This window comes from Astyanax mexicanus, chromosome 1 (assembly GCF_023375975.1).
Source record: "Astyanax mexicanus isolate ESR-SI-001 chromosome 1, AstMex3_surface, whole genome shotgun sequence".
Classification (NCBI taxonomy): Eukaryota; Metazoa; Chordata; class Actinopteri; order Characiformes; family Acestrorhamphidae; genus Astyanax; species Astyanax mexicanus.
In genome coordinates, this window is record NC_064408.1 from 61,256,588 (window position 1) to 61,273,661 (window position 17,074).

A 17,074-nucleotide genomic window follows, 5' to 3' on the forward strand; every position below is an offset into this window, starting at 1 on the left:
CCAACCTCTCCAAGGGGTTGTCAATCAAACTGCTAGCTGCAGGTCTCTGATAAAAGACAACTTTCATTCAGCTCTTCCATCCTGTCAGCTGAGGGAGAGGAGAAAAAAGGCCCTCAGGGTTAATATTCACTATGCATGGAGCTGGACCTTGGAATGTTACCACCCTGAGGGGGAAAAACACAACTACACCAACAGAAGAAAACAAATTTCTGGTAGTGGCCAACACACTGTAGAAAACACAACTTAAAATTGTTCTCCTTAATAAACCTCTCGCTCACCATCAGTATGTAGTCATTCTCCACATGATGCCTTTTCTTGGGATTCACATATGTGTTATATAACAGTTAACTGTCTGGCCTCAGTGTTGAAGGCTGTAAGAGCAAGTTTTTTGTGTTTTGTGTGGCTTAGTGTGACTATATGCTGGCTGGGTCCAGCTGGTCATATATGTTATACCGCAATACTTATATGACCGATAAGTAATAGTCATGAATTCTCAGTTGCTAACTTACTATAACAAAAAACTGGTGTAATGTAGTGTTGTGCTCATTATGCAAGTTTGATTTATGAAAAACATGAACTTAAAGGATAGTCAGTGGAACTTACAAAACACATTTCATAGAACCTAAATGAGTCCAAATAAAATCAAGTGAATTTTTGAGTTGGTAATACTTAAAGCCCCAGGCTTTCCTTGATTTTTGATCTTTTTAAAGAAGTAAAACTACAGCTTGAAACTCACTGGAGCGCTCCATTGAGGTGTAATAGGAGGAATAGCGGTGCTCTTGTGTCTGTGCCGGAGCTCCTCTGAGCTCAAACCAGACTCTGTATGTTTTCCAAGGTGGCCGCGACTAACACTCACGAGAACTGCGACCTGCTTTCCGACATTTAGTTCTAATGAAACATTTATTACACTCTGCAACTGTAGGGGGAGCCCACGAGCACAAAATCTCAATCCTACCTAGTGGAGCTTTAATATTTAAAGTTTTATGCAAATTAAAAATGTATTACCTGAGCTAATGATTCCTAGTTGGCACAAGTGTCTGTCTTTTCTTCTTTTCGAAAACTCAAAAATCTAGTGCATTAAGCTGCCTTGAAAAGTTTTTACATCTTTTTTTTTTTATTTCAGCAGCACAGAAAATGTGCTTACTCATTTAAAGAGCTAATCAAATATAACAATTTGTGGTAAGCATGCATTAAATGTTGACTTTCAGCTGAACAAACGCAAACTGACCAGCAGCCTTGCTGTTGACACCTTCCCAAGAGGAATAGACGTTCCTGTGTTTGTTGCTAGGAAGCACAGGCTGTCACATGGTACAAATAATAGCTGGCCCTCACTACTTACTTCTCAGCATGCTGCTTCTAGGGACTCCCACAGTCCAGCACTCTTGACGGTGTAAACACACCGCTCAGGATCTGAGTGGGAGGGGCTGGATTTCTCGGTACAGCTGGATAATTTAAGCTCAGAGTGAATCCTGTCCAATAGAAAGGTCTCTGACCTCTCCTCCTACTGAGCAGGCCTGTCTTCAGGCTTAAGTTAACAGGTTAACTGAAAACTTCTGTATTGTGAAATCAGAAAATTATACATCCCAACAAACAAATAAAATATAATCAGGAATATAACTACAAATTGAAGTAGTTTAAAGAACTGTTAATGAGAACACAATGACTTAACATTATTTAAAACATTGCCATAAACAAGAGACGATGAATATGAATAAGATAGTATAAGAATGTGATAAATGTGATAAAATGTGATAAAATAATGTGATAAGATAGCCAACTTTTAATTGATTTAGGATATATATTAAGTGTACATACTAGTGCATCTTAAAAAATATATATATATATATATATATATATATATATATCATATCGATTTACTTTACTTCAGTAATTCAGTTCAAAATGTGAAACTCTAAATATATTATATGGATGTATTACACACAGCGTGAACTTGATGATTTTACTTGATGAAATTAGTGTCTCAGTAGTTCGGAGGAAAGCGCAGAAACTCAGTTCCAATACATCAGCTCACAGATGCCCTGTGCTGACCGACATCACCCTAGGAGTGACAAGAGGAAAGAGCATCATCTACCCCTTGAGAAAGAGCAAGAAAGATTGTGCTCTCTCAGGGCTCCGGCAGCTGATGGCAAGCTACATGACCAGGAATCGATACAGTATCATCTCCCGATCATAGAGGCAGCATTTTAGAGGTGAGCCCTGTTTAAAACAGTTCTTACTTTTAAAAAGTTTTAGCCAAGTTTCTTGATCTTCCAGGCTTCAAATTGACCTCTACTATCCAAGGCGATTTTTTTTTTTTGCCATTACACAAACAGAGTGAAGATTTGTCAGAAAATGTCTTGCTATCTATATTTTGCTTTCTGCTGTTTTGTGGGCATTGGCTATATTAATTTTCAAACGTAAGCAGCTGTACACAGGAGATCATGGCTGCTGATTATCAGGGCTTTCTGAGGGTGTGAATGTCAGAGACATTTAGAAGTTCATACTGCTGTCCAGTGTTTTTAGCTTGAGAGAAGCCAAAAAGCTACACAAATCAGTACTGCATCCGACAATCTGTGCTGGTTGGGTGGTTTGGTGGTTTGTGGCTGCTGTCAGGCAGCTGGTTTGGGCTTCAGGGAGTGTTTGTGTCTCTGGGGTGTCTCTTTCCCTCTTCTAGCAAATGCAGGAGTGTGTGTGTGTGTGTGTGTGTGTGTACACATGTGTAAAGCTGTCACATTTCAAGTTCAAGGGTTTTGTAACCTGGATCATCATGACCTGTCTAGGGTTGCTGTCTGTGTTGTTGTGAACCTTGTATTTCCAAATGGAAGCTTTTCAAAAGAAGGGCTGGTCTACTTCTACTGCTGCATTCATTATTAAATATAAACATAACATTTAACAATTAGGATCATTTTACATCCTCATTATTAAATATATTTTTGTAATGATTCTGTAATGATTCATTTGAAAAAGGCCTAACAAAAAAAATAGAAATGTATAGATTCCTCTTCTACTCGATACACTTTTTTTTTTTCAATCTATCCAATTATCTATTATTTATTTTGCACAACAGACATAATTAATTTGGTGGGGCAGTTTTCTTTCTAGGAGTTTTTCTTTCTAGTGAGATACAACCTGCATTTAAGACTAGAAAAAGAGAAGGAAATTCACAGGACAACCTTTGCTTTAATTTTTTTTTTTTAATTTTTGATTTGTGTTGATTGGTTTACCCTAAAGTCCTTGTGAAGTCCACTCCTCTGTGAAAAAAAAAAAACTGTTTCACCAAACCAATACTCGTACTATATATGTGACTCTTTAGCATCTTCATTGCCAAACTTACTTTCTAACTAGCACAAGTTCTGCCTTATTCAAACTAGAACAGGGTTGATCTGGTGCAAATGTGCTTCATCAGACCCATATAATAAATAAGCTCCAGAAGAGCTTCAGTGGATGTACTTGATATACTACATGCAAATACGCATAAATATATAGTCAATTTTTAACCAAGTCACGTGTTTTAAGATGGAACCAAATCATAACATGTAGCCATACAGCAACAAAATGAAATTTCATCATACTGTGCAGTCCTATTGTGTGTGTTTGTGTCTGTGCGCATGCTGAGCTTCTCAGTATTGCAGTGTTTGTTCAGAGAGGTGGAGTAACTGGAGCTTCAGTCGGTTACTATGTGTACCAGCCCTCTCAGGACCAGAGCACGGCCTCAGGATCAGTATTCCTCGCTGTACTATTTATAGCCCAGAGACTTGCAACCTGCGGCACGCAAAGCCCGAAGAAAACAACACGGCCTGATACAGCAAAACATGACAGGCAGTTGCTTAAAGCTCAATAAAGCACAGAAATTCAGTTACAGTTTGGCACACAGGACTTGTTGCTGGAAAAGTACCAACAGTGTATTTTCTATATGGCACAGAAAGAGATATTAGAACTACACTCTAACTTTGATAAACATACAGAGGTAATGTTGCCAGAGGGAAGACAGGCTAATTAGCCATTTCACTTTTTTTTTTTTTTTTACCTTTAATTTGATTCAATATTTCAATTCTTACAATATTTTGTCAGCAATGCAGTTGGTGCCTCATCTTTATTACACAACAACTGCTTTCGCAAACATCTGACGTTTTGCACACATACTATATAAATATAAGCATTAGAGAACCTACAGACTGTGTATGATGTGTATACTGTTTAAGTTTACTGTATATTTCTATTTTATTATTCTGCTTGTTGTAAATATTGTTCTTTGAAAACTAGTGGTAACCTGGACCCAAGTACACCTGTACTCTGTGATGTGACAATAAATATCTTGAATCTTGACTACATTTATTTAAGGCACCCCATGCTAAATCCATGTGGAATAATATGGACCCTTTGGGCCCCTCTTCGAAGCTATAATAGCAGGTTAAGGTTGCTGTCAGTGAATCAGCAAAGCATTAAAGACTTTTCTGCACTATGCTCTCATCATCCAGTGACCCACTCTGTAACTTTTATGTGACAGGGCTCTTCTAATCTCATTTGTTTCCACCTGTCAGTCAATAACAGGGCTGCAATGATTAGTCGACTTTATCAGCAGTTCAATGTGTAATTGAGCAAAGTGTTGTGGAGAAACACAGGGGCTCACACTCTCAGCTCACTCTCCATGTCTCCAAAAACGTAAACACACCAGATAAGGGACAAGACAACAAACATACACACTATACACTATATTCTCAGCATTTACATCCCACATATACTACCTTTTGTTGTCTTTGGAGCAACAGAGAGAAAACGGACAGTGAGTTAACATGAGCTGGTTGCCAAGTCTGTCTAAAAGCCACCTGTTAGAAGCTTGAACTAGCCCAATATCTAAGGTTGCCACAGACATTTACGACACAGTACATTTTCATTTTGAACAATTTGCAATAAAAGCATTTATGTTGCTGTGATAAATATTAAAAGTAGCCCAAAAAACGCACCCCTCGACCTTTGAATCAATTCAAAAGCACAATACAATGGGCAATATTGATACCGAAAGAAGTAAACACTACTAAATGAACAAATCATATATTAATAACTTAATAGCAATTTACATAAATAATATTTTATATAATTATTACAAAGTATAATTATTACAAATAAACTTACTTACAATAAAAGCAATTAAAAACATGGTCAAACGCAAAGTAATACACAAATCATGTTAATATTTACATCTCAAATGAAGACATTTTCAAGTATAATTTCCTGAAAATAACAACATCCAGCCTGTGTGAATGTCTCCTATAAAATGCTTTGTAACTTTATATAGGTACATCAACTATCAAAATGCCGTGCAAAATCAGTCTAGGGTCCTAAAAGTTTAGTTATCAAGGTGCAGTAAAACAGGCATTGGTCATAACCCTGACCAACTGGAAACACAAACAGAGGGCATGAAAAAAAAACAATGACGACTAATAAAAAAATAATAATAAAAAAAATCGTCAAATTAGTTGAAGACTAAAGACTAAAGACTAAGGTACTTTATTTTATAAAGCTGTGGCCCCAGGACTAAATGAAATGACCAAGTTTAATGATTAAGACGTGTCACAATTTTTTTTTCCCTTTCTGTCTATGCATACACTTACCTACACACTGTACTTAATAATAGAAGTAAGTTTAAATTTATTAAAAATATTTGATTCCTCTTCATTTTGGATCTACTGATCACTTTAGGACAACTGCAGGTTTCAAACTATAAAAAACATGAATGGAGGAACACGGTTTGTATAAAACAGCAATAATAAACTGGGCATATTTATATACACACTAGAGCCACCAGATCGGTCTCATAGACTTAAAGAGTTTGTGTTATGGCCAATTCTTCACATACATCAATGGGCTCTGCATTGTTTTTTTCTTATAGTCCTATAGCTGTGTTCTGTGTTACAGGTTTGGGATTCAATTTAGCAGTACCAGTATGGTCTGATCATGTCAGTTCTCAAACAACATGCAGGTATGAGTTTCAATATCATGCCTGGACAGGAAACATCCCAACAGAATAAAGACATCAATGTCCAAAACTGCAACAATACACCACCAATTCAAACATTCTCATCCAGAGGTATGTGTGGGATGTGTGGTACTGTGGTTAGTGTTTAAATACCTGTTTGGGCAAAAAGCCTTTACCAGCACAAGTAACAAAAGCATACAGATTTTTTTGTAGCATTTGGTGCAAGTGTTGTTTTATGAGGAAAAGTCCGTCCTTCTCAAAGCAGGGTAACCTGACCACTGACCGGTCTCTCAATAAACAACAATAAAATCAGGCAGGCATGAAAACCTTCCATGGCTGAATGATAACTAATGATAACCAACACAAATAACTGTTGCTTGTTCCAACTATAAGCATGTCCTCTCTCAACTCAAAAGTCCAACAAAGCCGGTCATGATAGAGTTTTTGTTTAAATTATATAATGTACCAGAAATTACTGTGATTAATTATCATATACATAATTTTTATTTTAAGATACTTTTATGTCACTAATATATTAATAATATAACAGCATATCTTTGCTTTTTAAAGAGCAATAAACTTTTGTTCATTAGAAAATGTAGACATTGCAAGTGAAACTAGGGCTAGGCGATATTGTAAGAACAATTCATCTCAATATATATGTATTTCAAATACATAAATCAAGCAATCTTGATTTTTTCTTTTTATTCTTATATAACAAGTTTTTTTTGTTGTAAACAGGTGTAGACAGCATCATTTAAAGTGATTTTATTATTTAAAGAGATTTTATTATCCCCCCCCCCCCCAGTAGTAAACAGATCCCGTCAACCTTACATGCAGTTTTTGTATTAAACATGGTGCAAGCATATTCTCCTTGTATTTTAGTCAAGTAAAAGTGTAAAATATGAAAATCACTGAAACATAAAAGAGTTCTTACAGTTACAGATTTCTGGACTTCCTCTTGCTGCTACTTGCCTACTCTCCCTATTTTTGTGTATTTATGCTGATATCTTTTTATTTTTCTCTATATTTATCTATTTTAACAATCTCTATCGGGTGTAACTGGACCTTGTGAAAACAATTTCATTTCACATCATGTTCCACATGTGATGTGAATGACAATAAAATCTCCTTGAATCCTTGAATTAAGATTCTATTTGGGTGCTTCTACAATCTCAATTATCCTATTTTGAAAATCATAAAAACAGAAATTCAAGTAATCAAATGAATTTGATTAACATCCCAGGCCTAATTGGAACACACCTTTTTTTCTTTTTTCTAATATTCTAAATGAATAAATAATAAAGAACATAAAAAACACTGTTTTAACTAATGGATTCCTTGCTGTAAAAAAAAAAAACTAATGGGCAATACTGATGTCAAGAAAAATTAGAGATCATGTCCATACAATTTACAATGTGTCAATAATGTAAATTAAATTGCTGGCCTAAATCCAACAAAACTCTACACTGCAAGAAGCATCTCTATATCTGTTCTTCCACTAGAGCTCATACACAGAGAGAAGCAATCAATACGATTAAAACTTACTAACTAATACAATACATATGAAGAGACCGGCTCTACAGGAACAAGTGATAACTGTATTTGAAAAAATCAGTTACCGTGAGCTGAGATTTCTGATGCAGCATCTTCTGGTCCAGACCTTCCCCAAATCAAAAAATAGCCTATAAACGTGCCAGAATGTAAATCATGAATGCCAAAGGAATACAGGGCATGCAGCAAATTGAACAGCGTCATTTATGACGAACAGATCCTGGGGAGCCTGTGATGAGCTACAATAAAGGGAAAAAACAGTGTTTTGAAAATAAACAGACTTTAATGACGCCCATTCAGGTTTTCTTTTTTTTTCTTTTTGTGGTGCTTTTTAAAGCTAAACTACGAAGGCTGATGGTGTGTCACTTGTGTAGGTGTACACAATATGACCTCTAAATCACAAAATGCTTCATAAACCATATCTAGACATTATGCCAACCTGCTGCTATTAAAGCTTTCTCACGTTAAGTGTGTCGGATGGTTAGATGTTCCTGTGACGGCAGGTAAAGAGAAAAAAAAAAAAAAAAAGACACTGAATGTGTGAAACTGTACTGTGCACCAAGCTCATTCATTTTAATGTATGCACGTTTGCTTTATGTTCCTGTCGTGCCTGTAGTCCACAAAGATGGCTAATTATAGAGGCCAGTGAATAGTAATGGAACAGCGGGGAGAGAAAGCGGAAAAAAAGGTCACGAAGTCCAAAAACCTCCCAGTGTGTTAACCAATGCAAGCGGCTTCGAAAGTGAGAGTTCACTGCCTACATCAGCCTCAATCAGAAGACTCCTCTGCTACTTTTTCTTCTTCTGTGACTTTAAAGCCATTTAGCTTCCAGAGCCCCACCACAAATCACATTACACAACAGTGGAAAACACTATTTAATCAGCCAAGTGATACATCGTAATACACAGCTCCTCCTTCACTCACTTTAGAAAAGCATCACTACAGACCACAAGAGCTTACACTAGTGTTAGTTTACCGGCCGTCACCTTCCCTAACCTGTGAAAATTCACACTCTTTTAAATAGTTATTCGTTCACATGTGTTAAGTATGACAGCAGGACAAGGTGTCTGCACAGCCTACAAATGACTAGCTTCTTGCTAATCATATGGCTGGTTACAACATAAAGGACATTAAGCATCACCTGACCTTTGTGGAAAGTAGGGGTGTAACGGTACAGAAAATTCAAGATTCGCTTCACACCTCGGTATAAACCCCCCAAAAATAATAGCCTCATCTTTATTAACTTAATAAAGTTAATAACAATGGAACTTCATTATAATCATGTTTAGTTTTTTGGGATGGAATGTTCTAATGGTGCTCGAGCTCTTCTATTATTAAATGCTTGAAACCAGGGTTCTCTCCTACTGTCAATGACAGCATTACTTTAACTGTTTAACCTACAAATATTTTTCCTAACAATATAACTCGATGCATTTCAGTGTTTGAGTTCTTGTTTAAGAAATATCAGCGTAAGACTGATAAAAATTAAACATATTAGTGGTGTCAGTCACTTAAAAATAAATTAAAACTATGATTAATTTTTTTTTATGCTGGAATTTCACAGTATTATTGTGAGGGGTCAGTAATAATAGTGTAGTGTGGTTTAGGTCTGGCAAACTAGAAAATTTTTTTATATTATAATATCTGAGAGTAGAGAGAGAGACAGACAGCGCGAGTGAAAAAGAGAGACAGAGAGACAGATAGATAGAGTGAGCGAAAAAGAAAGAGAGAAAGACAGAAAACGGCACAAGGGAAAGAGAGAGCCAGAGAGACAGACAGTAGGCATGAGCAAAAGAGAGAGACAGAGAAAGATACACAGTATCTAACCCTGTGTTCACACTGGAAAGCGACAGGCGATCATTAGTTTCCTATGGCAGCGCTGCAACGGTGTGTGGACACAGTTTGAATCATCTGCATTTCTGCGTGTGCTTTCTGCTTGTGTGCTCCAGCCTGTGTATCGTGTATTCTGCATGCGTTTACGCCAACCGAACCGTGACCCCCATACCGTGACGGTTCGTAAACAATACACATACCGTTACACCTCTATTGGAAAGGGGTGACCATTCTGATGGATATTAAATTGTGTCAATGTATCATATTCCCTTAATACATGAAAATACATTTAGGGACAGATGAAAAATCTTGTCAAAATGATACTGTAGTCCACTCTGTAAATATGCATTTAAAAGATGTTTAACAGCAGATTTCAGATACACAGAGACAAATCAACAAATATGAAATTCTGTGTCAAGCACTTGGGCATGCATAAAGTTGTTCACAATTATCATTACGAAAAAGGCAATGTGATTCCAATTTCAAAGCTTTATAAAATACTCTGTCCCAAACCTTGTCCCAACAATCAGTAGCCAGCAGGATCCTCTATGTAGCTGTCCACTATTCTGATAAAACAACATAAATGACACCCACAACGCAGAAGAAGATTGCACAGTTTTTTTAAGGTAGGCAAGTTTCAGTTCATTATGTTACAAAAAAAATGGTGAAAAAATTTCTTCACCAAGAAAGCTGAAAGACCTTAAAAAATACCAGTGCAACAACAGCCTTCATGAAATTCATCAGCCCAAAATCTCACTACAAGATAAGTGTCAGATGTTTCATAAACATCTAAAGAAGCCTGATGCATTTTAGACAAGTCAAGCTGATGAAAATTGCTAAAACTGTTTAGAGAAAACTGATTATCAATATGAAACCTATAGATGCTGATTTGTTGATGGAAGAATTGATTCAAGTAAACAGTAGCAAACATCACACAATCAAAAGAAAAAAAATTGCTTCTGGCTACTGTAACTATGGCTACGTTCACATTATAAGCCACATTGCTCAAATCCAATGTTTTGCTCAGATTGGATTTGGTCATCTTGACGGTTCACACTCACAAATATAAGCGATCTGTTTCTGTGTAATGTGAACGAATCTGTCCCTGAAATGCCTCACATGCATAATATTTGTAGCTATATGAAGCTTTATAAATAGATGCGTTAGCAGCTCATATGTGGAGCATCTTTTGCTGGAGTGGAGAGTAAACAGCTGGTCTGAAGTTCATGCTCAGGTTGAGGAGGTGAAAAAAGGCCAGGCTGTTTGCTTTTGCTGTTTTTACAGCTATAGCTGCACAGCTGCACCTGTGTGGGTACGAGAGAGAAGCATGTAGCATGTGTGTAAAAGCAAAAAGCATGTGTATCCGATTTAGGACCACTTATGAAAGTGAAAGATCTGAGCCAAATGAAAGATCTGAGCCACATTAAGCAAAAAATCAGTCACTTCACCCTGGTAATGTGAACACAGCCTATGTGTACATTGCCAGAAATGTAAAAGGTCAGCAGGGATGCAATGATGGACAGATTCTAAGGTTTAACACAATGTCTAATTCCTTCTAACATCAACAAACACAGTCCTGTGTAAAACTTCAGAAATAGGTCAGTCATTTGAGTGAGGGTGGTGCATGTGAAGCACATGACCCTCCCTACCTCCCCTCCCACTTTACTTATACAGGATGCATTCAGATGTCTAAAAGTCAGCAAAGCAAGCAAGCCATGTGAGAGAGACCAAGGGGTTGCATTTCTGCTGCTTTCCTCAAATCTTGATACCCTTAATGGTTTGGCAAATTAGTGAAAATATTCCAGACTGTATTCTGACAAGCTTGTTCATTCTCAATAGTGGCTGCATTTGGCTACTTGGATGAGGAGCATCATCAACTAGCATATGTGCTACTAGCCTAAGAGACACAAAACCCAGTAAGTATAATAAAAATGTTACTTCTGGCTAGAGCTTAAAATAAAAAAAAATCCAACTCTACCCAAGCCCATGTACATGCACATGCACGTTCTATTTGAGCATGGCCCGGACCAAGCCCAATTTAAACCTCACATTTTTAACTACATTTCCAAGTTTTTTGAATGAGTGAAATTTGTTCAGAATGATTCCCATAAACAGTGCACTCAGTTTATATTGAGTTTATATTAAGCGCAAGGGGTAACCATTTTGTAGCTATAATAGCCAGACCTTTTACCTCCACCACAAGCAGATTCTAACCCACTACTGCATGAGTGACCAAGCATGTAATTGATGTCAAGCACAGTTATGTGTGCAGATGTCAAGTGTAAGCCTAAACGGACTTTAGATGTACCATTAACATGATGAAATTCAAAAAGTCCAAATTTCAAAGCTTTTTTTCCGCCACAACCTTAACCTAAAAAACACACACACACACACACACACACACACACACATATATATATATAAAACTCTGCACCAATATTGTATCACTACTAATTACTAATCACTACTAGTGACTAAATGTACTTTGAGGAAGTAATCTGCTATTAAGCATTCATTTCAGAGTGTGTAGAACTGTAAATAGACCTGAGCGAATAATCAATTTTATCAATGAATTCAAATTTACAGTTAAGGAAGATGTTAATGATTTTTTATGAAAATAGTTTTTCTCTCAGTTTAAACCTCCGTTACCTAATCTTAACATAACTGTATAACACGTGCCAAAGAATCACTAGTGAGCTGGAGGAGTGTGAGACTAAAATCGCACATTGAACAGCTTAATAATAACTCAAGAATACCTCAAAACATCAGCACAGTTTCTTAAATCTGCACCGTCATTTCTCTCCTGTGAGGATCCGTGATTAAATAAGCCATTGTGGAAGACACTCAGTAAGTTTCTGCAAATTGTTTACTACTTTATCTTTCAGTTTTCAGTCACAAACATGCTTTCTGAAGTGTATTTCAGCGTCTGTCTCTGAGTTTCTGCCCGGCTGTGTGTACTAGTGTCAATGCATATCAACGCATGTGCTTGTAAACAATATTTTTAATCATTGATCATTGATTTGTGAATAAACCAAAATAAAGGTAATAATGTAATTTCATACTTTAAAATAATTATGTAGCTATAGCTATGTAAAATAGCTATAGCTATGTAAAATAGCTAGACTGGAATTGAAATATAAAAAACTTTGAATTATTACAAATGAAGCATAACTAGGAATGGCAGTATGTAAGACCTCCACACTAAGCAAACACATGGTGTTAAAATTGAGCTCAGCAAAAAGTACATATAAATTCATGTCCATATAAATAGTAAATAAATAAAATATAAATATATAAAAAAGTAAATAATGTCATTACTGTGACAGACCTTAGTGTTTTTAACAGCAATGTGCATTATGAGCCCAGCCTCTCTAGCACCTATTAGCAGACTGAGAATGACTGATAACCAGTGCCATACCTTCACACAACTGCAACCTCAGTGTGCTCTAGAACCTCTAGGCCTCATGCTACAAAAAATACAGCACCATGGTACAAACACAAAGACATTAATCAAGATGGGAGTTATGGTCAGTGATTGGCTAATACCACATTTTTAAAGCATTCACTCCAAACGAGTCCCCAGACAACTGTTCACCCAAATACCAACACTTCATTCAGCCAGCTGCTCTGCCCAACACACACCACCAGGTTAATAACCCTGGTATCAGCGCACCTGTAAAAAAGAGGCCATCAAAGGTCAGTGTTAATAGATCCATTAACCTGCCTACATAACCTATATACATAAAGGCAATGATGATTTAAAAAAAAAAAAACTGGCTAAACTTATGCCGATGGATTAATGTCAATGTGCAGGAATACAACAACCCTGGTGCTAGCTAACAGGTTGTCTCATGACACCAGTAGCTAGCTTAAACATAGCTACAACAAATACAAAATTGCAAAAAGAGCAACATACACACGTGGGTTAGTGTTGTAGGTAGTGCTAGACAAAACACAGCTAATGCCGACCTTACACCTAAGCGATCAAGCGATTTTACTGTCGCAGACAAATTTCCAAAGTCAGAAAAAAAGTCAGGAGAGGGTGGTTAGGATTGAAAGTTTTAGTCATTTTTTTCTCGTCCTGGAGTTCAGACAAAATCAACCGTGTTTAATATTATCGTAAGTCCAGAGACTCGGCTCACGCAAATTGTGACGTGAACAATGTCAACAGCCAATAGGAGCGCTACGGGAAGCCGCAAGGCAAGAATATTTTGAGTGACTGTTTTCAAACGATTTCAAAATGAACACATTTTGCAGGTTATATGCCTTATATGATTCTTACTTATATGTACAGGACAATATACACAGGTAGCACTTTAAAGTAATCATATTTAAAGGTATTTTAATTTGCACTACTTTTTGTTACTGTGCAGTGTTTTTTGATACAAACAAGTTTATTAAATACACATTTTGCAAGAATGATGTTCTTCATTGCATTAATTCTATCTAAAACAAAGGCAAATGTATAGCAGCGAAACTGTTTTTTTTTTTTTTTGCTATACTAGGTTTTATCAGAAAAAAGGGAGGGAAAGCTTACAGGCAGAGTTGAACACAAAATGTATTCTATAAAAATAACGTTATGTCAAGAACTAAAAGTGTAGCAGAAAAATAAACTGTTAATGGGGACAAAGGTTGTGAGTCTCTGATAAATCAGTGTTGATATACAGAGTATTTGTAATTTAATATGTAATATGCATTATATGTACACTCCACCAGAAGCAGGATGGGAAACAATATCAGAAATAATCTTATATTGATCTTAATATTGATCCTGCAGTCTTTGTAAAATCTTTGTCTGTGAGTAAAAAGTCTGTGACTAGTCTTTAGATGTGAGAGGGTGTCAGACTTTAGTCTGTTAAAAAGTCTTTTCAGAGTCTTTTTAAAGTCGTGTAATTTATGAACAGCATGCGTTAACTAAGCTAGTTTTGTTAACTAGCTAGCTAACCTAGTTTTAGGTCTACCAACAGTCCGGGTTTTGCGAATTCCTCTCTTAAACAAGCATGCCGTAGGTAACGATATATATATATATATATATATATATATATATATATATATATATATATATATATATATATATATATATATATATATATATATATATATAAGGCGTATTCAACCGATGAGACTCTGACACTTCACACATGGCCAGTCTTGAACATTATTAGCACGACGAGCCGGCTGCAGTGGTTGCTGAATACTTCATAACCCAGCAGCCAGATTAAAATCATTAACATAGTTAACTAGAGCCTGCTAACGCGCCTGCTCACAGCCACACACTGCTGCTTAGCAGACAGCTAACTAACTAACCAGCGTTAATTAGCTAGGTTAGCTAACCTGGCTAGCAGGGTAAGCTAATACGTGATATAGCCACTAGCTGGCTAACCAGTTAGCATGGTATATTGGGAGCTGTGTGGGCTTTCATTTAGCTTTATTAGCTAGCTGTGTCACACACATTCACACTGATCCAACAGGTCCACAACCACTAACCAGTAGCTTAACGTTAGCTAACCTAGGTTAGATATCTGCTTGCTAACACGCGTAAGAGAGTGAGAGCCCCTCCCCCAGACCTTACTGGTTAGCTAGCTAACTATTAAGCCATGTTACTACTATTACTACTAGTAACTAACTACTGTGTTAAATGCCAGTGCACCTCTCACTGAAACGGCTGCCCAGCTGAATTTATTAACACAGCAAAACCTAATGTTCAAATGCATCTTTTTTACAGGAGGCAAGAGAGTTCAGCTGCTAGACACAGCTAAGCTAGCTAGGTTAGTTAGTTAACCACCTGAAATTATTTAACCTAACGTTTCCTAATGTTAACTGCCCAGTGTTGGGTGGGTATCTCGTGTTAAACTGTGTGTGTTTAGCTAAAGCTAGCTGTGTTAGCTCGTTAGCCGGCAGGCAGCATGCTGCCGCCACTTTCCCTCCAGCCTCTCTGACAGCCAGCCACTCTGAGCCCTTCGCTCCACTGTGGTCCTCTAGGCTAGCCTCACTACCGCTTAGATGAGCGGTCATGCTAACGGGCTAGCTCAGCTCACTGCGAGCTATGGCTGCAGCTAAAGCCCGCCTGTTCATGACTCTGTAAGCCTTCAGCGCCGAGGTCTTACCTCGCTCTCCACCACGTCGTGATAAGCGGGCGGAGGGTCAAAACCGCCCGTCCCGGTCCTGCCGCTGTTCTCGCCGCCGTCTCCCCCCTGCCCCGAGCCCGGGCTGGGGCCGCTCTCCATCGGCTCGTAGCCATAGCCGAGTCCGGGGCTTTCGTTGGTGAGGAAAGCCACAGCCTCGTTGATGTCGTTCTTGGCCAGGCGAAGGGCTTTTCGAATGGCTACCGGGTCTGGAAAGCCCATGCACAGGAGCGTGGTCATGTGTTGCTCTTCCTCGGTCTCCATGGCTCGAGTGTGCGGATCCTCCGGACTTCAGTAAGGAGGCGAACAGCACAGACCGCTGGCTGTGCACGCCGCCATGTTTACAGTCGGTGGTGTGTCCTGTCCTGTCACGATGGAGAGAGGAGTCCCATCATCATCATCCTCCAGCAGAGGCACTGGAGGGAGAAAAAGAGAGAGAGAGACCTGTGTGAATTTAAAAACCGTCACAATGTGTATATAGTGCATATTAGAAATATGTGTGCATATAATGTATATAAAAAAAAACATTAAGATTAGATTTGCAGAATATAAACATACTATTAGACTCTCAACAGCAAGGACCAATAAAGCCAACTCCAGAATGATTAAAGGCTGGGCATATATTTTTGACGAACCCTCAACATTTAATTATTTCATCAGCACTGGAAAAATGTATGATATGTTGCAGGTTTGATGAAAAGCCCTGGGGGTGCTGTAGGAATGTGCAGATATCCTGTAAGATTTGTGAAAGCATGCCCTTTCTTTGTAATTTATTTGCCTAATATGCATACACATGTATTACATGATTTTTTTTTCCTAAAGGAATTTTACCCAGTCCCTGGATTTGTGGGTAGTTTAATACCAAGACATGTTTATCGTCCACAAAATACTTTTTTTTTCATCCTTTTATATTACTCGTTATAAAGAAAAAAAAACACACAAAACAAAATATCTTAGTCAATCTGATCTTTTCTACAGTTTGTATATTTTATTTTTTGTATAAGATATTATGGATAAAAAATTAACCTCCATTGAACTTTAACACATGTTAATTAATATGCATTAATAAACTGTATATTTTGTATACATAATAGTCAGATCTGCTCCAACATTAAATTATAATTTTTCCCCTAATGTCTGCGTTACTGAGTTGCAGAAAGCGGGTAGTGATGAGGGGGGCTTTTATTTTGAAAAACAAAAAATCCCTGCTGATATGGAGTCCGCGGAGTTATGCGTGTTGCTAATCTTGCTGTGTGTATTTTATATAAATAAAAGCAAATCACCTCATAAACACGCCTCCAGTATTTACAGTGTAGTAAATATACCAGTAAAATGACTTTACTCGCTAAGTACTCAAAACTGAACTAAATACTGTTCACACACTGCCAGATAATTTCGATTATATTTATATAAGTGATGTTATCGTGTTATTATTTTATATCAATATTTATTAATATTATTTTATATAATACACATGTTTTGCATATTATAAATATAGTAAAATGAAGCTCTAAATATATTGATATGTGTATTAAATGTTGCTGTCAGGGTGTGGTCGTGAAGAATGTGGAGAGTCACGTGTTTC

The 17,074-nt window shown here is 37.2% G+C and overlaps 1 protein-coding gene across 2 annotated transcripts in view; it reads right to left on the reverse strand.

The window, feature by feature from the left end:
- Positions 1 to 15,881, reverse strand: part of usp24 (ubiquitin specific peptidase 24) — a 92,117-nt gene extending 76,236 nt beyond the window's left edge. For both annotated transcript variants that reach the window (XM_049481394.1, XM_022666020.2), the window contains exon 1: positions 15,472 to 15,881. In XM_049481394.1, coding sequence (XP_049337351.1) covers positions 15,472 to 15,753 — 282 coding nt within the window. In that variant the 5' untranslated portion in view covers positions 15,754 to 15,881. The remainder of the gene's footprint in view (positions 1 to 15,471) is intronic.
- Positions 15,882 to 17,074: the final 1,193 nt, after the last annotated feature.